The following is a 25,718-nucleotide window of genomic DNA, read 5'->3' on the forward strand; positions in this document are numbered from 1 at the left end:
AAAAACAAAAATATATATCCATCCATCCATTTTCTGAGCCGCTTCTCCTCACTAGGGTCATGGGCGCGCTGGAGCCTATCCCAGCTATCATCGGGCAGGAGGCGGGGTACACCCTGAACTGGTTGCCAGCCAATCGCAGGGCACATAGAAACAAACAACCATTCACACTCACATTTACACCTACGGGCAATTTAGAGTTGTCAATCAACCTACCATGCATGTATTTGGGATGTGGGAGGAAACCGGAGTGCCCAGAGAAAACCCACGCAGGCGGGGCCGGTGATTGAACCCCGCCCCTCAGGACTGTGAGGCAGACGCTCGACCCAGTCGTCCACCGTGCCGCTGAAAATATATATATTTTTTCAAATTAATTTGAGGACGAATTCATAGGGTGGGCTAAGACAATGTTGGGTGGCCTCGCCACTTTCTTTATGGTTATGTTTTGTTTAATGATAATGCTTTTCGGAAATGTTTGACAGTTTAGTTTGAATCCCATTAAAATAAAATTAAATGTGTTTCGCCTGGTCCTCCATGTTTTCTTCAAAGAATTCTACACGTTTTAAAAATTCTGCCTGGGTAATCAAACATGAGCACAACTGTGTGTTTTCTCATTTACTAAATAAAAGTAGGGCTGTGAATTTAAAAATAAAAGCAAGTAAATGAAAAGAAAGTATTATGTGTTCAAATAAAGTGCGTAACTTCAGTATAATTCTTTGAAAAAACTAACAAAATACAGATAATACTTCATGTTTTGATCATATGGGTAGAATAAAAATCCATCCATCTGTTCATCCATCTGTCCATTTTCCTCACTAAGGCCGCGGGCGTGCTGGACCCTATCCCAGCTATCTTCAGGCGAGACGGGGTACGGGTTTCATGTAACTCGATTCCCTTAAGATAGTGCCAGCTGTTATTTTCCACAACAGGCTTGGTGAAACGTTCACAGGGCAGCAACTACTTATTGAATTTAAAAAAATTAACATCCATCCATCCATTTTCTGTACCGCTTATCCTCACTAGGGCCGCGGGGATGCTGGAGCCTATCCCAGCTCGGTTCGGCCAAGAGGCGGGGTACACCCTGAACTGGTCGCCAGCCAATTGCACGGCACATATAGACAAACAAACATTCGCACTCGCATTCACACCTACGGGCAATTTAGAGTCTTCAATTAACTTACCACGCATGTTTTTGGGACGTGGGAGGAAACCGGAGTACCCGGAGAAAACCCACGGATGCACGGGGCGAAAATGCAAACTCCACACAGGCGAAATCATGCATTGTAAAAATGCATTATACATAGGTTGAAGGGTTTTCCAGAATTTTGAGGTCAACTTTGGGGCTGCGTATTATACATGGGTGCGCATTATACACAAGAAATTACAGGTATATTCAGTTGAATACACTACAAATATAAGATACTTAATGCGCAAACAAATATTCACTCATTTAGAATTTCATGCAACACATTCCAAAAAAGCTGGGTTAGGGGGATGTTTACAACTGTTTTACATCACCTTTCCTTTTCAATAGACACAAGAAGTGTTTGGGAACTGAGGACACTAACTGTTGAAGCTTTGTAGGTGGAATTATCTTCCATTCTTGCTTGATGTACAACTTCAGTTGCTCAACTGTCTGGGGTCTCTGTTGTCGTATGTTGCGCTTCATAACGTGCCACACATTCTCAATGGGAGACAGGAAAGTCTAGTACTCCCACTCTTTTACTACAAAGCCATGCTGTTGTAACACGTGCAGAATGTGGCTTGGCATTGTCTTGCTGAAATAAGCAGGGACGTCCCTGAAAAAGACATTGGTTGGATGGCAGCATATGTTGCTCGAAAAACTGTGTGGACCTTTCAGCATTGTGGTGCTTTCACAGATGTGCAAGTTACCTCTGCCATGGGCACTAACACAGCCCCATACCATCACAGATGCTGGCTTTTGAACTTTGCGCTGATAACATTCCTTTTCCTCTTAGTCCCAGAGGACACCACCTCCATGATATTCAAAAATAATTTAAAATGTGGACTTGCCAGAACACAGTACACTTTTCCATTTTACATCAGTCCATCTCAAAGGAGCTTGGGCCAAGAGAAGCCAGCAGCATTTCTGGGTGTTGTTCATATATGGCTTTTGCTTTGCATGGTAGAGTTTCAACTTGATTTTCTAGATGTAGTGACAAACTGTGATTAATGACAATGATTTTCTGAAGTGTTCCTGAGACCACGTGGCAATATCCTTTACACAGTGATGCCGTTTTTTAATGCAGTGCCACCTGAGGCATCGAAGGTCACAGGCATTCAATGTTGGTGTTCGGTGTTATCGCTTACATGCAGAGATTTCTCCAGATTCTCTGAATCTTTTGATGATATTATGGACCATAGATAATGAATTCCCCAAATTCCTTGCAATTGTACATTGAGAAACGTTTTTATTCAACTGTTGGACTATTTGCTCAGGCAGTTGTTCACAAAGTGGTGAACCTCGCCCCATCCTTGCTTTTGAACAACTGAGCCTTGCTCCCTTTCTACCCAATCATGACACTTATCTGTTTCCAATTAACCTGTTCCCCTGTGGAATGTTCCAAACAGGTGTTTTTTGAGCATTCCTCAACTTTCCCAGTCTTTTGTTGCCCTTGTCCCAGCTTTTTTGGAATGCGTTGCAGGCATCAAATTCAAAATGAGAGAATATTTGCCAAAAAACAATAACTTTCATTAGTTTGAACAAATGAAATGTCTTGTCTTGATACTGTATTCAATTGAATATAGGCTGAAAAGGATTTGCAAATCATTGTACTGTATTTTGAATTGGGGTTTGTACATGCTGCTCTGAAAGTGCCCAAAAATATCTTTTGCAGTTTGACACAAGCCAGACTGCAAATATGTTGGTTAACCTACCCCTCACAAAGTCGATTTTGTTTCTTGAAAAGTCCACTTTGAAAATGAATTTTTTACCATGTCCGACATCGTCCTTCCCAGTAAATCAATGTTAGGTGAGCATATTCAGATCAATCAATCAGGGCCCGGTTGTTCAAAACTCGGTTATTTTTTAACTACTGGTTAAGTAGACTTAACTGACCGTTAACTTTAACAGCACCATTATCTTGTTGTCCAAAACCCGGTTAACTTTAACGGGCTGTTAACTTGACGTTAAAGTTAACACACCTCAGAACCGCCGCTTACATTTTAACAGTGTGGTTAACTCTCGAGATGCCGTTTGCGGCTAATGATTCGCTTCAAACTTGGTGTGTATCATCTCAAGACATGGGACATTAAAGGTTAGGAAAATAACATATATTTCATCGATTTATTCAATAAATAAGACATTTGAACGATCTTACATAATGAAGTCAAAATCAAATATTGGAAATAGATAAACATTGCGTCTGTATGAAGCACCCGTAAAATGTCTATATTTTCCTTGACCACGGTAACTTGAATAACAGTCTAAAATTGCATTCAATTAAATATAATAATATAGGTTAAAATAGATATAACAAGCCAAAAGAATTAGCTCACGGATTTATTAAGAATAGTTGATTATGTCCGCGGCACGGTGGCCGACTGGTTAGAGCGTCAGCCTCACAGTTCTGAGGTGCGGGGTTCAATCCCTGTCGCCTCCTGTGTGGAGTTTGCATGTTCTCCCCGTGCCTGCGTGGGTTTTCTCCGGGCACTCCGGTTTCCTCCCACATCCCAAAAACATGCATTAATTGGAGACTCTAAATTGCCCGTGGGCATGACTGTGAGTGCGAATGGTTGTTTGTTTCTATGTGCCCTGCGATTGGCTGGCAACCAGTTCAGGGTGTACCCCGCCTCCTGCCCGATGACAGCTGGGATAGGCTCCAGCACGCCCGCGACCCTAGTGAGGAGAAGCGGCTCAGAAAATGGATGGATGGATGATTATGTCCCACAATGAAGTCAGTTTTTCAGTAAGGTATATTGACAGAATCATATTACATCCATGTGAAGCACCTGGACAATATCTGCTGTAAAGTTTTGACTGATTTTCTCTGTTCACTGGATCATTGAATACCATTTAAAGATAGTTCAAAGTGACATTGCAATGATGATGCATTTAATTTAAATATATGTAAAAGTCATTGGTGTTTATATTGATTATTATATTTCAAAATATTATAAATAAATTAAAAAAAACAATAGAAAGTACAATGAAACCTAAACTGGCATTCATTATAATAATAATAAAAAAAATTAGTTAATTTTGTTTTCAAACCATTCAATGAATCATCTACAAAATCTCTAGTAATTGTAGGTGATTTCCCTTCTCTGTATCCAATCTTAAGTACAAAACAGAGAGCTGTACGTGTTTGGAACATTAATATTAACAATAAATAATTAATAAATTCAGTGAATTTCATTTCAATATGATACCTATTATCACGATAGACACGCCATAATTGTTCCTGTAGACTGTTACAGTTCCTGTAGAGTGTTACAGTGTACAAAGTTTATGGTTGTTTAATCTTACAGGAAAGTTCGCCAACATTTGTGCGAAATGGCCCGGGTCTGCTCATGACAGTTTATTCGCTAAACCGGAAGTCAACAAAATGAGGAATTGTGGGATATATTGGCGCTGACCAGTGACGTCAACCACACGGTTCACTTTAAATGTGCCGTTAACTAACGACGTGACTAACCATGTTTTGAACAACGCATATTTAACTGTCTGTTAGCTAACGGCGGGTTAAGAATTTAACCGGTGGTTAGGGGTTAACCAATGGTTAAAATAACCAAGTTTTGAACAACCAGGCCCAGAGCGTTAAACATAGCAGACCGATCGTCAACAGTAGGGATTGCCCCTGGAGAATGCCCTGGTCGCCCATATCAAAAATCGCAAGTTCTTGGGGGTAGTCAATAATAGGTTGTTTTTGTTGCCCAGTATACAGTAGTTGGTGGCTCCATACTAATCGCTCACATGCCTTGTTTCAAAAAATCTTGTTAGGGCCACTTTACCCGTTGAATGAGGTGACCTTTTCGTGTGACATCCCTTACGTCTGACTTCCTGAGATCTCTCCTTCCAGAGGTCACCTCATTCAATGGGAAGAGTGGCACATGTTTATTCACTTTGTGCAGGCTTAGCGATTGTTGCATTTATTATTATGATATCTGTTACTTAGACATTTGTACAGCTGGACTACATTGGGAAGTGATGAATCGGCACAGATTAAGAGGCGGGGGAATGTACCTTAGTAAGTATTAATACCGTATTGTATTTTTTGGGTGCATTTTTGTTCATATACTAATTATACCATTCCTACTACAACACACAAAACTGTTAATTATCATGGCATCATATTAGTTTAAGTGTGACATATGTTAAGCACTTTGTGGGTCAAAGTTTTGTGTTTGAACTGTGACACATCTTTGCCATGAAATGTAATTTCCAAATATCTGAAGGAGTTTATTGGATGTCCTTTATTTCTCTTAAAACATAACATGAGTTAACACAGACAGAAGACCACAGTGACTATCACGGATCGTAAACTAAGACAGGAATGAATAGGTGCATATAAAAACAACAACAAAGCAATGAATTTCACCACGGGGGCCTTTTTGAGTGAATGACAGTGACACACAGCAAAACAATGATGTTCATCATATTGCCAAGATCATTGACAGGTATGTTTGTATTTATAAAAATAAATGATTGAAAGTTTCATGCTTTTTAATTGACTATACTCTTTTAAATGTGGCTTTCTATTTTGACAGTATGGTACATTATTATTTGAAATTGGTACAAAATCTAAAAGCTAAATCTTATCCAGTGTTTGTCAAGCATTTCTTATCACTGTCTTAATATTTACATTTAGAATGTTGAGCAGTTCATCTCTATACAGAATCAAATTTTTACATATTGCCACAGTCTTTGTTGTTTTCCACTGTAGAATGCAAAAACCTCTAATAAAAAACAGTTCCCAAGGGGAAGAGAACTGACGAAGAGCAATGAAACAGGACAGTATATGTTTATGAAAAAATCCGCAACAACAATAATAGACACGCTGTGAAAAGAGCGCATGTCCAACATGATTTTGTCAAATTCTCAGTATATGCATTGTGAGCAATGGGTACATAGAAAAAAATATGCGGATATTTGGAGGCTGTTGAGTTTATAAAATAAATTTCTACGGTTACTGTAGTAATTTTCTGAACACTGTCATGAAAATAAAGGGAACACATAACACAAGTACAGATTGTAATTCTTTAAATTTTAATTTAATTAATTAATCTTTTAATTTTTTTTGTGTTTTTAATTTTTAATTTTTATATTTATGTATTTTTGTACCGATTAGAATTCGGAAGCGTGGCTGTCACAGTTCTGTTACACAGACCTTTGAACATTGTCCAATAAGTCAGCACAGCTTGTAAGAGTTTCTTTGATTCATTTGTGATAACAAGAGGGTGAGACACAAAGAAGATTTCAGACACTGGGGGGATGTGTTAGTTTTATTAAAATACATAGAAAACTACTTTGTGTGTTTCTTATATACTTCCTAGATTGCACAATGTAAAACAGCACACAGAAAGCAAGTTTATACGGCGCCTGACAACGTAACGTGACAAGGGATTCTATGAAAGCGCTAGATTTGAAAATAATGGAAAACTTGTGTAGATTCAAATGAATATTTAAGCAGAAGATGGGATAAAAAACAATGAATTACACAATAGTTCATCTTGAGTTCTAAATTCAGAAGCTGTGCAAAGTTATTGTATTCATCTTATTCCATTGCTTGTGGATGGGATTGTTTCAAACTATATAATATTTTACAGTATACAGTGATTTTGCACAATCTCTAAAAAGGTTGTATCCTTTAATTAAGCCTGGATAGCCATTTACATTGAACCGGCTTATTTTAGAAGTGAGTAGTAAGATGCAGGTAGCATATGAAGCAGAATGGTGTTAAATACACGTGTATTAAGTATCGTGAGGGTACCCCTTCTCAATAGGATGTTATTGTCCAGAGGAGATGTGTTTCCTGGATCTCTGCTACATATACCCATTGCAGGTGTGTGCATACCAACAAGGCCGGCATGACTAAGTGTTATATGTTGCGTTTGGCTCTGAGTGTTTTTCATTGTCCAGCAGTGTCACTTATGTCCTAACTACAGCATGTCCAACATAGCCAACAGCAATGTCAAATTTTCATTACAACATTTAGCTCCATACCGACATAGTACCATTTAACCAAACACTGCTTTAAACTATGCACTCTACAGCAGTCGCTACTTGACAAAATCTCAAATACTTTTGTCCAGAGCATATATATTTTTAAATTATATTTAGTTCTGTAAAATTATTACTTTTTAAATATATCCATCATCTTTTTTTCCACAAAATGTTATATTACGTACTTTCTAAGTAGACGCAACTCAAATTTACACTACATATAAAATATTATACTATATTGACTCATTTGTTTTGATAATATACTGATGGGGTGATTAGCCCTGTTTCACTATTCTATTCATTTGTGCATTAGTTTGGTGTATCTTTACATTTCAGAGCAATATCCACAAGGCTACCTTGGGGCCTGTAAACATGGGATGGAACAGCTGCATCCACAGTATCCATTGCACATTCAGTTAAAATGTAAACAATGAATATATAATGATCTTGTATTAGATTTGATCATAATCCCACCAGTTATCTTTACTTGGCAGGAAGAACTTTGATGGGTCGAGTGAGTGAGCTCATCTTATTGGTGTCGGAGGACACTTGAGGGTAAATTGTTTTTGTTGGCAGGCTGCTTGAATGTCCCATCGATTCTTCTGCTGCGCGAAGGAGCAAAGTATAGTTAATAGCTACTTCCTCAACTTTTCTCAACAGCTGCTGTCTTTGAGTCTCTGTGCGAACCCCTCTGACCAGTTTGATGAAGGTCTGGGTTAAATCGCACAGCACTTGAAAGCTGGATGTGACAACAGCAAGCATACAAGTTGGGCTTTTTTCCACGCTTGCCACTCGCCGACATGATGCTCGGAATTCTTTGAAGCGCACTGCCAGTTCCTGCTTGTACTCTGTAATCCGTGAGGGCTGAAGATGAACCTCACCCTCGGCTTTCGGGCTGTTAGCACACTGTCGCAGGATGGCCAGTAATTCATTAGCATCCAACTGGGCGTTTAGGAAGCCATCAGGTAAGCTGAAGGATTTCCCCTGTAGAGCCTTAACCCGCGCCAGGCTTCCCTCCAGTGTACCGCAAGCTCTTAAGTCAATCTCTTGTGCCTGTGACTCTTTCTCTGTGTCTTCCTCTCCATTGAAGTCTTCTGCATTAAGAACCTGCAGGGTTTTGCTGACAACAGGAAATGTACTCGAGTCCAGCTCCATGCCTGGAAGAACCTGAAGGGGTACTGAATATGAGAGCTCATCCTTCTCACTGCTCTCCTCTGTTGCCTCACATTTCCGGTAGCAGAAACAGAATGAACAGCATTTATCCTTGTCATCGCTGTCTTCACTGGGCAAGGTCAGCAGCACCTCCCCGCTCTCTTCTTTACTTTCACATAGTAACTCATTGCTCTGAATATAAAACACACCTTTTTTCCCCTTTCCGTCTGCCTGAAGAGACTGTGTATGAACTGGCTCCACCGGAGTCGGCAGTCTTAATCCTGTGGCTCTGACTCGCTCCATCTCTTTCTCAAGACTCTTGGTTTTGGGCTTTACCTCTGCATAAACGGGTGTGTTAGTACTGTTATCGAGCTCTCCAATGCTATATCGCCTCTGGAGCTTCTTGTTTTGTGGTGTTTCCACATAGTTTGTTTGTGAGGTACAGGTGGGCAAGCAGGTGCCATGCTCTGCCCTTGGCTCCCTCGACTCCAGGCTGATGGAACGTATCCGTGCGGTCTTGACCTCTAAGTTCTGAGATTGCCTTGTAGCACCTTCACTGTGAGGTGCTTTGGAGACTGTTGGAGGGGTATTTGCAGTAGTTATCTCCCTGCCTCTATTTTGTGTTTCTGCCGCAGAGCCAACTGGTGTATCAGGCAGTCTAATACCCCTACACATCCTCTTACAGTCACAGCTGCGTCGCTGTTCCCTGGAGATACCTGGTGCTTTTAGGACAGGGCTGGTACGTAGCTGACAGGCACAAGGAGTCCCTGAGGGTACAGGTGAGGATCCTTGGGGCAAAAATTCTCCCTTCGAGGACTTGGGTTTCAGAAGCTCTTCTAAGAACTCCAACTCATACTGACGAACCTTTTGCAGTTGAGCCCTTCGCTCATCTGTTTCCCTTCTCATTCTCGCTGGGAACGTCGCTGAAAGTAAATTTCTAATGCTCAAAAAAGGGGCACCGCGCTGGGATTTCCCCTTTACACTGCCCAATTTTTTTGATTCTTTAGTTGGTAGAGTAGATAATCTCTCTAAAGAGGGGCTCTGTGTTTTGTCTTCTAAATTAGGTAATGACTTTGTGGCGCATATCTGTGATTCAGAATGAGATTTGCCAAAGGCACCATCTAACTTTCTTTCAGCTCCTTCTTTTCTTTCTGATGTTAGAGGCAAATGAGGGGAGTACTTGGTTTGTACTGTAGGACTAGGTTTTGCCAAACTACATTCTATCCCCACTCTAACTGTATTTTCTTTGCTGTTAGCCATGAAGAGGCCTTTTGCTCGAAGACGCTCATCATCTGTAGGAGATGAGGTTTGAAACACCACTACTTTCTGAACCTGTGGATCTTTAATTCTTAACTGGGACCCAGGTTCCTGTTGCACTGGGCATGTGCAGAATAGATCATCGACTGGCAGAAATTCTGTCGAGCTTGAAGGCTTCATGGTCTCGCTAGAGGCAGTCTCGGCATCTTGGCACATATCATTGGTCTGGGGAATCTTGGCTGAGGCATTTCTGTCTACGGGTAAAAGAACAGATAAGGCTTTGTCTATATGAAGAGGTGGTGTTGACTTCTCCTTTACGCCATTGAGAAGATTTAGCCTCTCTGTCTCCCCTGAAGCACTGGATAACTTTGGATCTTTAGTGACTGGAACTGAAGGTGAAACATCAGACACTTTAAGTTCTTCAGGTGATTTAGATGGCGTATCAGGGATATTTGCTTTAGTAGAAGCAAAGTTTGCTTTCATTTCTAGTTTCTGTTCAATGGGAACGGTATCTTGATTGCCTCTCTGCTCTGTCACAACACCGACAATTCCAGACTCTTGACTGGGGCTGACTTTAAAGGGAACAGTCTTACTGAGGATTACTTGCTTGGGTGAACATCCAGCACGGATCTGACCCACAGAAAATGCCCCTGTCCCTATTGTCTTTGCTGTACAGCCAGGGATAGCCAAGGGGAAATCACGGCGGGAGAGGCGACTTTCCTTGCTAATATGGTGTGCTAGCAGGTAGGCTTGGTTTTGGTTTTGCTTCATTGCTGAGACCATCTCAGAAACATCTGTCAGTTCAGAGGAATTGGTCTCATGGCCCGAATCCAACGATGATTCTGGTGTAATGGCAGCCAGGACAATAAGCCCTGAGGAATAATACATAAAAGCACATTAGCAGGATGATCATCAAACATTGAAGAACATATATACTTAGATTAAGTAACTATTTAAAATACTATTACTAAAACATAAATTTGACAAACAACTTTTCCACAAAATCCCTCAAGGATTCAGTTTTTGCCCCTCTGAGTGATCACTGCATTATGGGAGTTTCTTGGCCCAGAGAGAGAATTGTACATTTGTCACGCAATGCATGTGTTTGTGTGATAGATGTGCCAAGATAAGCCAGTATCATATTCTTAGTAGAAAGTAATAATCGGTTGAATTTTGCATGGAGTTGTATTATCAGCTGTTGTGGCTTTTTAAGACTTTTGTCTCTTGTCTCACATTTGATCTAATTTTGATGAATTCTTGTAATTCACAAATTGGTCAAAGTACCAAGCTAAATTCGGTATTTCACATTTTGTGTGTTTTTGCTGCTTAAAGGAGATTTGTTTGCCATTACAGTGTAGCAAAAAAGAGGGGATTCTACACCGCAAATGTTTAGTAGTATGATAATCAGATTACTATTACTGAGGTGTGGACCATAGCATGACTGAGGTTGTTGACCTGCAGTCTGTGTTGGCTGGTGGTGGTGATGAGGGTAGTCCTCAGAAGCTGCCAAAGCCTCTAGAGCTTGTAAGGTGGATACCAAAGCATCGTCAAGTTCCTGTGCATGATCTCGGACTGTTCTCGTGGCCACGTTATCAATAAGTGTCACAGGTACATCCTCTTTTATATGGTGTTGTTTCATAGTAGTGACATCTGTCCTGACACCGGCTGGAGCCTTCCTCCCTCTCTTTGAGTCATCTTCATCTGAGCTGTTGTCTCTGAAGCCAGGTGGTGGGGCGGCAATCGCTGGTTGTGGTAGTTGCAGCTTTCCGCCTCCACTGGGCGGCTCCTCCTCATCGTCCTCTTCATTCCCGGGGGGCAGCAGGGCCATGAGATCAACGCCACCCCCTTTTCTGGAAGCGCAACCACTCGAGCAAGATTTTCCTGTGTTTCGACCACTGCTTACTGCTGTTGACAAATCCTCCATCCTGTGCCTATCTTTGCAGGAGTCACAGAAGTACTGTGGTGTTTTCTGAGTTTGGGCCATTGTTTGGGCACGGATTCTGAATCCGGCATTCTCCACTGGTGGGCTCACTGACACCACAGCTACATCCTCTGTACTTTGCTGCGTAGGGTCTGACTTGGTGCGGGGCCGCTCAGGGGCCTCCTGGGAAATAAAGTTCTCATTGATGTCAAGCTCAGCTTCAGGGTGTGTTTGGAGCTCCTGAAACTGCTCTTGAAGGTGGAAATGGCACAGACCTAGATGCTGAGACTCTGCAGGTGCTATGGCCCTTGAAGACCCTGACTCCCTGTGCAAGCTTTCTCTCTCGTCCCCTCTCCGCCCTCCACTTGGAAAGCCAGTTGTCCCAGAACGTGGGTGTGAATGGTGGGAGCTTCTGTAATCTGGGGATAGAATTGTCAGAGCAGTGAAGAGTTTGAGGCATTTACAAATGAGTTTGATTTAAGAAGATCCAGATGGGAAAGCAGAGGCGGACAGCTGGTGGTCTCATGGGGAATATTTGTTATTTCAGAGATGGATGTTAAAAGTTAGTTTTTTTTTTTTTCAGCTTTAGATGTGGGTGGAATGTAATGGTATGACAATCCTTCTTCTATGCAGACTACAGGTAGACACAGCATATGGCAGGGGATTTGTTCATGCTCCAACAAATGTTTGTGATCAAAGTGAAAGGTTGCACACTAGAATTCTGTAATATCATGGTTGGCTTGCAGTAAAAGGAATGAGTATATCATTCTGATGAGCCAAGATGATGACAGACAGAGTATGGTGCCATGGGATGTTAATTCAACTGTTGCCTGTTATTTCAATCCATCAAAATCCAAGCCAACAAATGTCATATTCATTTACTGTATTGTGACTTGTGCTTTACAATACTATGAATGTTTTAGACAATTACATATGTTCTGCGGTCAAATTTTAGTTTGCAATGAACTGCTATAAATCCAGAAGCCTTCCAACATACCTGTCTTGGTCAGATGAGACTGACCAGAGATCCTGAAGTAGATGTTCCTTTTGGGGTCGACAAACAGTTTGTAGTAGCCCGAAATGAGGCATGCAAAATTACTGGCATCTGGCCATTCCATGAGTAGCACCAGGGGCTGCAGAGGGTTGCAGGCAAAGAAATGTCAACCATTGACAAGGAGTGTGTCATGGTATTTAATATATTCTTGAACCGAAACTTGTATGAATGTGTCATAATACCTTGCCCTCGTGTATTGACACCTCCACACGAGCCACCCCTTGGCTTTCTCGATGAAGCTGGATCTTCGATATCCTACTAAACTCAGTCAAAACTGTTGTGAGGTTGTTTTTCAGGTCAATCACATGACTGATGCCATGTCGAGGACCCACCAGTAGTGTTGTGGCTGATTGTTTCTCATCCTGTAGATAAATCCAGGGTATTTACTATAGTCAGATATTTTAATTTACAAAATTCCAGTAGGTTGCAAATACTTCTGACTTAAATACTGCAGTTCTTCTGTTATTGTAGAAATAGACTCAAAATGTACTACCAGTCCAACCGTGTTGAACAGTATTCCTCCAAAAGGTGGGAGATCATTGAGGACACGTAAGTACTGCAGCTTTCCTTGTAGAGGAGGCACCTGCCAAGTGGTAAAAACACGATAGAACTTCATCCATCGACATGTCCTCATGGTGCCACTGTTGCGCCACACATGTTGTAATAAATGCTTATGCAACAATTCCATCCCAAACTACTTAGGCTTTTCAAAGCTGCAGGGCTGGCTTTTATGCAGACTTAGCAGGCAGGCCATAAACAACAATAGCTTTTTTTTTCTCCCTCTGTGGTGATTTGTTGTTACAGTGCTATATGCTTAGAAAATCGGCAAGACTTAGCAGTAAGAAAAATGGCCATAAAGTAACAGAACTGCCAAATATACAAATTACATTTAAAGGCTTATCGATTTTCCAAGCTTAATTAATCAACTATTTTTTTCCATTTTAAAAGCTACACAGTGCTCACATTTTTTGGTTCATTGCGTCTTAAAAATCATGCAATCGAGCAATATATACTATATATATAATATATATGATACTTTTCCAATCACTGAAAAATATTTCTGTAATTCTATAAGACCACACAGAGTTAAACATTTCCTTTTAAATTCCTCTAATGTATGACACAGGGGAGTCAAACTCATTTTGTTGTGTACCACATTATAGTTATGGTTTTCCTCAGAGTGCCATTATAACTGTGAAACCACAATTGTTTAATCACTTCATCATATGATTACATATACACTGTACACAACAAATGGATGGATAGCTAGTTTTCAAATCAGAAGTCAAGGTTGGATAATAGGTTGTTTGACTATTGTTCTACAGTTAGTTACTATAAAAAGGGATTTGGTAACCAAAACAAAAAAATGCTTGAAATATCCCAACATAATTATTTACTGTATGACAATTTGCAATTTTGGTAAATGTCAAGAATCATGGAAGTTGACGCAGATGATTTTCTTTCACAGGCCACATAAAATGATGAAACATTTGCACAATCAACATTGTCCCAGATTATCGCACTTGTCACTTTAAATTGCATACACTCCTTGAAGTCTCAGCGCCCTTTGCACAATGGTTATTGCACCGGACTATTGCAATATTAGTCATTCGAACTGCTCTAAGTGCTAGAGGACTCTGCATTTTTTTGCACAATTGTCAAAAAAATAATAATAATGTACCGGCATTACCAGATAACTAGCAACCCTTTACTGCTCAGCGACTGTTTTTTTTTGTCAATGTCTTTATGTCTCAAAAGTGTTCTCTGTCAATTGACTGTCTGTTGTCGTACTAGAGCGGCTCCAACTACCGGAGACAAATTCCTTGTGTGTTTTTTGGACTTGGCAAATAAAGATGATTCTGATTCTGATTCTGATTCTGATTCTGATCAGGCCCCCGGCCCTTGAGTTTGACACGTGTGCTAGGATGACACTTTGACGTGTCCATATGTCATTGTGTAGCCAAAGATTGATGTTCTTAACAAATACCACAGTTGTCAAGTCATTATTAAGGCCTCACTTACGGCATATACAGTATGTAGGAGAAAGTTTATGATTATTTATACAACATGGGTGTGGAGTGAGAACATAAATAAAGCCTTTAGTTGACTTAGGTGTAACAGGCTTAGTGTTATCAGTCGTAGTACCTTGCTGCCTGATGGTGGCGGATGCTGGTAGGTCTTCAACAACTGTGACAGAATCTTGCAAACATTCTTCTCCTTGACCGTTGGGAGCAGAGTGAGAGGAAGAAAAGGCTCGAGACCCCATTCCTTTCTGTGACAGAGAAAAAGTGTTAGTGGAATACAAGATAAATAACACAAATATTTAGTGAGGTTGAGGTTTTAAAGATAGTGATGGGTTTCTCAGCAAAATGAATGCAATCTGTTCTTTTATGCAGGTTGGCCTACAATTCCAATTTGAAATTACATATACATAATTTGGTCTCATGTCAAATTGTCGTCAGCATGAAACATTTATTAATGGTACAATAGGCTACATTTTTAGTAACATTTTAACATGCTGTAGTCATGCTACATTCAATGTGAGTTTGCTTACTAAATGAGTAAATTATTGTTTTTCATTCCTTTAATAAGGATGTTCCTACTTTAGATAGCTAGCTAGCTAGCTAGACTGATCGATAGATAGATATACTTTATCCCATGAAGAAAATCAAATAATTTTGGGATCAATCTAAAATATAAATGCACTTGCAGAATTACAATTCCTTTCTGAGTTGTTTTCCATGTGTTTCCTTGTGACTTTGAATTAAGATTTGTGTGTCTCTTTAGTGTGCGACTCCCACATTGCTGCTATGGTTTGTGTTTTTGTTTAATTACATTTAGTTTTTTTAAAAAATTCCATTCCATGTTTTTCCCTTGTCAATGTTTTACACCTGTTCTTGTCAGTCCTCCACCTTGTGTCACCCAATCAGCTCCCTCCAGCCACGCGTATCTTGTCCAGTTGTTCTTCGTTGTCTCGTCAATTTGTATTTATTCCCTGGTTTCTTTCAGTCCTTGTTGCTGCATTGTCTGTCTTCATAGCCCATGTTACTTAGTGCTCATTTTTTTGTTTCCATTTGTATGGGCTGAAATATGTGCCAGCAGGAACTGAATTTGAATCATTTATATTTGAAGTGGAATTTATACACTTGAATAATTGCATTCAAAAACTGGATTTGAAAAAACATAATTTTGGAATTGTATTGTTTAATTTGAAACAATGCATTGAAAAACTGAATCTGAATTTGAAATTGAATTTATTAGTTTAAGATTAGTTAAGATTATTTTTTTTTACCCGCAATGAAAATTCAAATTATATATTTTCACATTCAGTTTGATCATTTCAGATTTAGTTCGACAAATTACATTTCAAATTAGCTGTGACGGACATCCGGGGACTGTAAGGAATAGCAATCGATCATCATTTTAACATGCTGTAGTCATGCTACATTCAATGTGAGTTTGCTTAGTAAATGAGTAAATTACTGTTCTTCATTCCTTTAATAAGGATGTTCCTACTTTAGATAGCTAGCTAGCAAGCTAGATTGATCGATAGATAGATATACTTTGATTTCCTCTTCGGCTAATCAGCACCTTCTTTTTTTCATCACGTGATATAGGGACTCCGGAAAGTCGACTCAGCTACAGTATGTTAACCTTTTTCCACCTATCCTTAACCTTTGTTGAATACATCATATGGTCAGAAAGAGATAAAAATGTGCTGCCTTTTGAACATAGGAAAGAACATATCACACCGACGTGACTAAGTCGTCTTTCCGTTTTTTTTCCCCAGCATAACGTCACCCAGGCATTGAACTCCATGCCTTAGGTTATACTGACACCTTGGGGTAGAAACAGCACATAGCACTGACAGCAGACAGTGCCGTTTCAAATGAATTGAGGGAGTTTACATGAATTAATTGTAGTCCAGCCCTAATGCATCCGTTGTCCATTTTTTGGGGGGACATTTTTTTGGACTTTGATGTTTTCCACCAAAGACAAAACTGTTAAAGTCAAAGGTCAGAGGGCTGAAATTTGGCCATAGAATCAATGGTGCCATAGAATGGGATAATAGAGTATAGTCAATGTTTATCTCAGAAATTCAAATATAAATGATTCAAATTCAGTTCCTGCTGGCACATATTTCAGCCCATACACATTTTTCTTTGTTACTTTGAATTTATATAATTTTTTTGGGAGGGGGGGGGGGGGGGGGGGGGGGGGCTTCGTCTATTTAGTGTTTGATTCCATGAGGCTTGTTTGCATTTTTTTTTTTTTTTGGTTTTGAAATTAAATACATTTTTGAGAATCCCACACTCCTGCCTTGCCTCGCTGCTCCCCTGCACTTTGATCTTCTACGTTTTGCTTTGCCTCTAACACCACGAAAACCAGACAAATGTTTTGGCTCATAGTACGATGGTGGTTATAGCTCTGAGGTTTTGTGCGACTAGAGGCAAATTTTGTACAAATTCCAAACTGTACAACTTAACGGGTGTGCAACATAAGAGGTTTTATTGTATCAGTCAGCAGTTTCTCATGCCTGAATAGTTAGTGGGATTAAAAAAAAAAGATAATTCACATTTTGCTTATTTAATCATTTTTAAAAAAAATTCGTGGACTTACTCTACGTGCTTGAGGGAGATCTTCTGATTGGGCCTTGCTGAGGACACAGTGATGTAGATATGGAGAGCAGCCAATCGTAATGTGATGTCAGATTTCCAGTCCATGCCAAAGCGCTCCTTGATTACATCATTGCGATTCTGTGAGGACATGATATGTGATTCTTTGAACACTACTAATTGCAACCAGTGCTATTAAACACTGGGACCTTTGTCTAAGTCATGCCATTAGTTTAAATGCTACTGCTAATTGCTAAGACTTCCAAACTGCTAATCATGTTAGATATGTTGCGGTAAATGTGATTGTGATTGAATGAGGTTTCCTAGGTCTGACTCGTCAGTATCATTTTTAACGTGCATTTGGAATTAAAATCAGCCAAGATGACAAATCATTTAATGGAACAAGAAAATGTCAAAGATGACTGTGTAATGTCTGTGAATTGATGAGCACCAAGCACAATTTGTTCTGAACTAGAGCAATATTCCTACAACATTTGAGGAAGATCATCTGAAAAAGAGTCATCTTGTTTCAGAAATCATTCAAAATGAATAGCCCTCGCGTCAATCCCTCAAAATATGCGGAAAAAGATGCAGTTGACTGAAGATGAACCCTTTAAAACCATCCCTTCCTGGGTAACATAGCTGTCCAGGATATCATTTAACAGCCTGTGGTATAGCCTGCTCTTGGTAGGGACAGATTTCAAACAGTAGCATGATATTGAATGGCTGACTGTTTGATCCCTCTTTAATCCAATTCTTTACCTGAATGTAGAGGTATTCAAATGCAGCAGGGTCCCGTCTCAGCAGGTCTGCTGGATCCTTGGGGAAGAAGCAGATGCGAAACAGACACTTCATTCCTTGGAAATATGTTCTATGCACCACCTGTGGAAAGAGAGAACACATCTCTCACAATATTATTTTCATAATTGAACAGTGTTGAAAACATTTAAAATGCATCTTATGTAGTCTTTGTAGTCCTATAGTGGAACCTCTAAAGTTTAACACTCCAAAAGTATTAAAATTTGAAGTTCAAACCAAATATTTTGAGTCAAATATCCCTAAATAATCAAACAGCACAAACCATCATCGTGTGTGATGCCACATAAGATGTTCGCAAATCTTGTGAGACTTCTGCTCAGTGAGCATTTCAAGCAGAGGTGACGAACTTGTTTTCATCCTTGTTATGGTTTCCCTCAGTGGGCTCGTTTTAATGGCGAACCAACACCAATGTATAATTGCTAGGGTTATAACGGTGTGCCCAAAATCACTGTTCAGTACGAACTTAGATTTTTACTTCACGGTTAGGTTCACATTTGGTACAGTCAGGAAACAAAATGCAGCAACAGCTGAAATCTTTCCTTTTTAGGAAAGTGTGACAGACAAGTGGAACAGTAACATTTTGAACAGCTTGAATTATTATGCTATAAAAACACTAATCAGTAAAAAGCCGTAGAAAGTTGCGTTTGTACCACTCTAATTTTTGTAATCAACAAGCCAGAAGTTGAGCTGTTATGTCATTGTTGACAGACTAAATGTGTAGCTAGAGTGCACATGCTATGGACTGCTTTTCTTCATCTGGAACTAGGGCCTTGGTCAAGGTGGATGGAATTATAAATCATTCAACATTTAGTGTTGGCACAAAACCTTCAGGCTTCTTCTAAAACCCCCCCAAAAATGTCATGAAAAGCCCATTAGATAGCCCAACATTATTTGGAGTGCTTTAAATGGTGGCAGTTGTGTGCTGACTTTCATTTAACATGAGTTTGACTGTGATCGGTTCATTCTGAACGCAGCATCATCCCCAGCTACTGACAAACGCAATCCTGGGAGTGCCGAGTTAGTAGATTATCTTCCACATCTGTTTGCATTAACAATCAAGTTTGCTCCTGTTTTTGCATCCACAAACCTTTAGTAAATCAGACCCTATGGGTCTTATCAGCCATTGTCAAAGGGTGAGTCGTTTTACTTTGTTTTCGATGTATTTTACAGTATTTAACGGCTCTTGCCAAACAACTGGTGCTGTTGAATATTACCGTAATTTCCCGTGTACAATGCGCACCCATGTATAATACGCACCCCCAAAATTGACCTCAAAATTCTGGAAAACCCTTCTATCTATGTATAATGCATTTTTACAATGCATGATTTTGCTTCTACCCCTATGATCAAAACATGAAGTATTATCTATATTTTGTTAGGTTTTTTTTCAAAGAATTATTCTGAAGTTAAGCACTTTATTGAAAACGTAATACTTTTTTATAATTTATTTGTTCTCATTTTGAAATTCACAGCCCTGCTTTTATTTAGTAAATTAGAAAACACACAGTTGTGCTTATATATTTGATTACCCAGGCAGAATTTGTAAGATGGGTACAATTCTTTAAAGAAAACATGAAGGACCAGACGAAACACAGTTTATTTTATTTTAATGGGATTCAAATTAAACGGTAAAGCATTTAAGAAAAGCATTATCATTAAACAAAACATAAGAAATAAATGAATGATGGTTGCTGTTCAGTCAGTCAGTCATATTTAAAAAAAAACATACGATTGGAATGAAAGTGTAGGCTACACCTTTTTTATAACCACTAGGTGGCGGTGGAATATTAGAATGAAAGTGTACACCATTCTCATAACCTCTAGGTGGCAGTGGCATTTTGGAATGAAAGTGTACAACTTCTTCATAACCACTAGATGGCGGCATACATTTATAAAATGTGAAAGTTTTTTCCGTTTGCCCCTATACCTATGTATAATGCGTACAATTGACTTTGGACAATTTCTTTTGGGGAAAAAATGTGCATTATATTCATTATATTTATGTTCATGACAATAAAGATGATTCTTCTTCTGATTATACACGAGAAATTACAGTACTTTAAACATTGCCTGCGCAGTTAAGAAGTTTTATAAGAATTTCCTTTGCATGACCTTCGAAAGGAAAATTTGTTTCGGAACAACTTGGAAGTCAACGAACATCACGGACAAGTTTGTTTGACTTTAAAGGTTCCACTGTATTTTTACACATGTTGTATTTACGTGCGTCAGGGGTTGGTTTTCCTGCAGCAGAAGTAACTTTTGACTCTGTTCAAGACCGCCTGCCTCTAGCACCAAGGCAAAGTGCTCAATGTAGCGCAGTGAGAGGCGGTCCTGCAGGGAGGAGATCACATCCTGGATGGAGAGTGGTGGGAACCGATTAAACAGAAAAAAATATTCACCGTAGGAATACCGCAACAAATACTTTGATGTAAAGAGGCAATTTTCACCCTGGATTAACTGTATTTTTATTCAGACCACTTTGTCATAGTCATATCATAGTGATGGGTGCTTCCTTAACCTATACTTCAATGTCATATTTGTCATTTTGAGCAATGGAGACCTTCCTTTTATATTCTCCATGCTGCACAGTTAGTGCATGCTAAATATTTGAGGGTTGCAGTCAAACTTTTGCTCTTGGCCAGATGAGTTTCATTGGACAATGTTTAGTTTTATTAGACATGTGAGATATCTTGTAGCACTGACATGTTAATGGGGTTTGGCTCTTGCTTTTAGTTTGAGACGCTCTAATTGTGAGGAATTGTTATTTCTTAAAAGCAAGAGCAAGCAGTTTTACTGTAGAGGCTTCTAGGGTTTGCCGTGAATAGCGTAAAAGTTGTCCAATCAACTGGGCCACAAAAGTGTATGAACTGTAGCCAAGAATGCTACAGAAAAGCTTTGCTTGACAGACATGCTAATGTCTGTGCACTGTGCATTCTGATGCGCCATTGATTTAATCCGCAGTATTCTTGATTGATCCTCGCCTTCCTATTGTGATGAAATTCCATTTAGTGTAATTATGCTGACAAGGGACAGTTTCCATCTCTCCTTTAATGTAAATGCAGTTTCTCTTTTCTCCCTTTCTATAGGAGCTTATTCATGAAATCTAATAGAGTCGATTTAATGACTCAGTTAAGAGATGTCAGATTCTCTTGGCAAATTAAAAAGACTCTGACTGAATTCATTTGTTGCTTTAGGTTCTTAATCACATTTGTGAAAGTTTCAGTTATGGGAAACAAAGAAGACTCCAAACCAGAGAGTTTCCAAAGAGCCTGTCAGGTGGTCAGCACCTTAATGAGTCTAAATATACAAAATACTGTTAATTGAGTCTGTCCTGTTGTATAACTATTCAGTCACATTGCTGAAGTTTGTTACACTGTAGTAACACCAGAAGACTCGGACATACTTACAAGGGGATGGGTGCCCAATAGATGCCATTGCATCCTATGGACAAGTGCTTCAAGTAATTATTAAAATTTATGAATCTGTGGAGATCCAATCTCGTAAAGGATATTTGTGGCTTTTCTAACAATGAAACCCTGTGGATTAGATTTGCAGTCTAAATTATGTTCCATAGCTGTAGTGGTGCTTGAGGACTCTGCATCATTTGTACAACTGTCATTGTATCAGCATTACCATGTTACTGGAAACCCTTCATTGCAAAGTGACTCTCCGTAGTGTGTTCTTATGTCCAAAAAGTATGTTTTGTCACAATGTCTTTCTGTTGTCTTACTAGAGTGGCTCCAACTAAAGGAGACAAATTCCTTGTATATTTCTGACACACTTGCCAAATAAAGATTATTCCGATTCTGATTATGGTACTTACCCTCACAGTTGTACGGCTATCAAAGGTAAAGGACTTAATCTGTCCATTCTCTAAAAACACCTTCAGCACATTGGGTATGAGTAGCAAGGAGTCGTCCTTCAGCATTGTCTGAAAGCGATGGAAGGGGACAATGTTTGTTGTTGATGTTGTACTCACTTGCAATCTCTGTCAGTAAGGAATTCAGCATCTGTTATGGTCAGGATGTCTACCATGCAAAGAAAATTTTATGATAAGGTAGAAGACATTCACTGCATACTTGTGTGAGTGCCGCACAGAGGGGGAGTCAATTTTTCAGTTTTTACTCAAAGCACTTGTTTGAAAAGTGTGAATATAGATTATGAAACACAGTGCAGTTTAGTACATTGTTCCTGAAGATGATTGGCATCCTCTCTGGGTCTCTTTTTTTAATTTTTATTTTTTTATCTCGCTCGAGGTTTTCTAGGTATGACTCAGTTGTGGTTATTATGGGCAAATAACAGACATGCAAACACCAAAGGCATGAAAAAGGTAATGAAAAAAAAACATTGTTGGAGAGGTCTGGGGTTGTTCCCCGGTCCCCTGTAGAGATTTTTCATTTTTATTTTAACATAAATTCGGCAATCTGGAAAACTCTGAAGACTACAATAAGGCCAAAAAATTAAAATAAAAGAATTATTCATGCAGAAAACCTTATTTACTCAGCTCAAGTACAAGTTTAATTGAATTTTATATTAAAATAAAATTTTCCTAATTTCTTTGCTTTTTTGTTTTGGCCTCCAACTTGAGCCAGGCCCATCTCCACCCGCACCTGATGTCTGCTTCAAGCTGTGCCACATGAATGGCATCATCCTCTAAGCACTCATTCTGGAAAAGAATTGACTAAAATCATTGTCTGTTTCACTACGTTTTTCACTATTACCAACTTCAAATGCTAATCCAAAATGCATCCTCTAGGAAAATATTAAGTATAATATTGAGTCCGAGTGGACCATGTTCTGCGCCTCTATTGCCGAGGCGGCCGACCAGAGCTGTGGGCGTAAGGTTGTCGGTGCCTGTCATGGCGGCAATCCCCGAACCCATTGGTGGACGACTTCCGGACGGCTTCAAGGAAATTCTGGTCCACATCCGGCGTCTCGGGAGGGGGAAGCAGTGCGCCATCAACACTGTGTATAGTTGGGATGGGGCGCTGCTGACCTCGACTCGGGACGTTGTGAGTCGATGGGGAGAATACTTCGAAGACCTCCTCACTTCCACCGACACGCCTTCCCATGAGGAAGCAGAGTCTGGGTTCTCTGAGCCGGGCTCTCCTATCTCTGGGGTTGAGGTCACCGAGGTGGTTAAAAAGCTCCTCGGTGGCAAGGCCCCGGGGGTGGATGAGATTCGCCCGGAGTTCCTCAAGACTCTGGATGTTGTAGGGCTATCCTGGTTGACACGCCTATGCAACATCGCATGGACATCGGGGACAGTGCCTCTCGATTGGCAGACTGGGGTGGTAGTCCCTCTTTTTAAGGAGGGGCACCGGAGGGTGTGTTCCAACTACAGGGGGATCACACACCTCAGCCTCTCTGGTAAGGTCTATTCAGGCTAAACAGCCTTTGACGTCAGCGACGGTGACCACCCTCCAGGAAAAACTCATCGGATCTATACGATTCACGTAAATGACCTATTTTGAGTTAAAAACGGCGAATTTTGACGAAAGGCGACTGATTTGCATGTATGAGATAAAGTTTTTTAATGTGCGACAGACCTTGGGGTTTTTTAATGAGAGGAAACACTTATCTGGCGAAAGAAATCTCCTTAAATGTACATCAAAACAAGCCTTTTTTACATCTCATATTTTGGTTTGTTAGAACAAAATTCAAACTTAATGCATAACAGTTTTTAGATTTAATGCAACAATGCATCTGACAGGGAAATCTGTGTCCACAAAACATGCCCAACAGTCTGTTTGTTGGTAAATGTAATCATTCAGTTGGCTTTTACCAGCTCTTGTTCTGGGTATATTCTGTACAATTTTCTCAATTATTCAGCTCAGAGAATTGGGTGAAGAGTCCGTTTACAAACCTTTTCATAAGATTTCATGCTGGGGTTATTGAAAAGGATTAGCCAAACATGAATGGCATTTGGGCCAGGGAGTTCAATTTTAGTGCACATTTGGGATCTTTTTTTCCCCTTCTTTTTATACATTTCACTAGTTTCTCTGTGAATAATGAAGTATCATTCCAGTTCGTGATAAATTGGAGTTTGGCCTCATCTCTCCTTACTTGACAACACTGAGCTTTTAACCTGTCAATAGCAGCTTGTGTTTACATCAGTGGAGGCAGAGATTAATCTGCAAATGTCTTGTCTTAAATTGTTGCAATTATCATCGAAAGCTCCTTTCAAGGTTGTGTAGCTTCGAATCAAACCGGGTCGATTCCTAAGAGCAGCAGAAAATTAGTTTAAGTCAGACAAGAGATCCAGCAAATTTATTTTTTATCGACAATAATGATCTCAAGGTGTAATTAGGGAAACTGTGACATTTGCATGATGCTATCAGGCCGAACAAGCTTCTAAAAATCAGCTATAATTAAAGTTCAAGTCGCCTGTCCAACAAGCTTAGGAGAAATCTGTTGGGTCCAAGTGATGAGAAACTTAACGCTCTGTCCCCTATTTATAAAGTGTAACCAAGAAAGACATGCTGTGGATTTATTTCCTTTTTTTTTGGAAACATGGCAAGATAAGAATCATCCATGCTGTTTTCTGCAGTTACAAAAACTCAAACTTACACTTCCCTCAATGAATTAGTGTGAATGCTGTCAATTGAGTTACAATTAATTGAGGACTATATTGCTGGGTCGTTACAACATCCAAAACATTTGAATATCATGGAAAAATGTATTTATTTCCATAATTCCATTAAAAAAGTTAAACTTTCATAGATTATAGATTCAGGGCCCACAATTTAAACAATTTCAAGTATTTATTTGTTTATTTTTACATAATTTGGGTTTCCAGCTCATAAAACCCACGAAATTAGGAATTCAAAACTTGGTTGGGAATCCCTTTGCTTTGATCACTGCCTCGATGCGCTCTGGCATTGAGGCAATCAGCCTGCGGCATTGCCTGGGAGTTATGGAAGCCCAGATTTCCTTGATGCTTGCTGTCAGTTCTTTGTTTTTGGGTCTGGTGCCCTTCATTTTCCTCTTGATAATAATACCCCATAGATTCTCAATGGGGTTTAGATCCGGCGAGTGGGCTGGCCAGTCAAGCACTGTGATGGCATGGGCATCAAACAAGGTTTTGGTGCTTCTGGTAGTATGGGCAGGCAGCAGGTCCTGCAGATCCTCAGCAGAAGGAATCATGAAGTCCTCTAAAACATTCTGGTAGACTGTTGCGGTGACCTTGGATTTAAGAAAGCAGAGTTTACCAACACCTTCAGTGGACATTACACCCCAAATCATGACTGACTGAATATTTCACACTGGACCTCAAGCAGTTTGGGTTCTGTTCTTCACCCGTCTTCCTCCAAACCCTTGGACCTTGCATCCCGAATGAAAGGGAAAAGAGGACCTTGGACCACTGACCAACAGTCCAGTCTTTCTTCTCCTTGGCCCAGTTGAGACGCTTCCTACAGTGGCTTAGGCTCAGAAGTGGCTTGACCCGAGGAACCCGACAGTTATAGCCCGGATACGTCTGAATGTGGTGGTTTTTGAAACTGTGACTCCCACCTCATTCCACTCTTTCTGGATCTCTGCTCGATTCTTGAATCTTCTCTTTTTTGATAATCCGCTGAAGCCCACGGTCATCTCTTTTGCTGATGCATCTTCTCCGGCCACATTTGTCCTTCCACTAGACTTTCCATTGATATGCTTGGACACAGCACTCTGTGAACAGCCAGCCTCCTTAGCTATGAACGTTTGTGGCTTACCCAT

General features: G+C 40.0%; 1 protein-coding gene and 1 long non-coding RNA gene across 4 annotated transcripts in view; one reads left to right on the forward strand and one right to left on the reverse strand.

The window, feature by feature from the left end:
- Nucleotides 1-5,437: 5,437 nt before the first annotated feature.
- The window catches only part of frmpd3 (FERM and PDZ domain containing 3), a 104,546-nt gene continuing 84,265 nt past the window's right edge, over nt 5,438-25,718 (reverse strand). For 2 of the 3 annotated variants that reach the window (XM_061788283.1, XM_061788284.1), the window contains exons 6-15: nt 21,826-21,933; nt 20,223-20,354; nt 17,946-18,065; nt 17,188-17,324; nt 14,713-14,839; nt 13,061-13,150; nt 12,750-12,929; nt 12,511-12,646; nt 11,048-11,932; nt 5,438-10,464 (exon numbers count right to left, since the gene is read on the reverse strand). In XM_061788283.1, coding sequence (XP_061644267.1) covers nt 7,667-10,464; nt 11,048-11,932; nt 12,511-12,646; nt 12,750-12,929; nt 13,061-13,150; nt 14,713-14,839; nt 17,188-17,324; nt 17,946-18,065; nt 20,223-20,354; nt 21,826-21,933 — 4,713 coding nt within the window. In that variant the 3' untranslated portion in view covers nt 5,438-7,666. The remainder of the gene's footprint in view (nt 10,465-11,047; nt 11,933-12,510; nt 12,647-12,749; nt 12,930-13,060; nt 13,151-14,712; nt 14,840-17,187; nt 17,325-17,945; nt 18,066-20,222; nt 20,355-21,825; nt 21,934-25,718) is intronic. The other variant, XM_061788285.1, reaches the window with a different exon arrangement.
- Nucleotides 15,950-25,718, forward strand: part of LOC133485001 (uncharacterized) — a 35,476-nt gene continuing 25,707 nt past the window's right edge. The window contains exons 1-2 of the long non-coding RNA XR_009790574.1: nt 15,950-16,020; nt 16,185-16,211. This is a non-coding gene — a long non-coding RNA (uncharacterized LOC133485001). The remainder of the gene's footprint in view (nt 16,021-16,184; nt 16,212-25,718) is intronic.

The sequence above is a fragment of the Phyllopteryx taeniolatus genome, chromosome 10 (genome assembly GCF_024500385.1).
Source record: "Phyllopteryx taeniolatus isolate TA_2022b chromosome 10, UOR_Ptae_1.2, whole genome shotgun sequence".
In the NCBI taxonomy this organism is placed as follows: domain Eukaryota; kingdom Metazoa; phylum Chordata; class Actinopteri; order Syngnathiformes; family Syngnathidae; genus Phyllopteryx; species Phyllopteryx taeniolatus.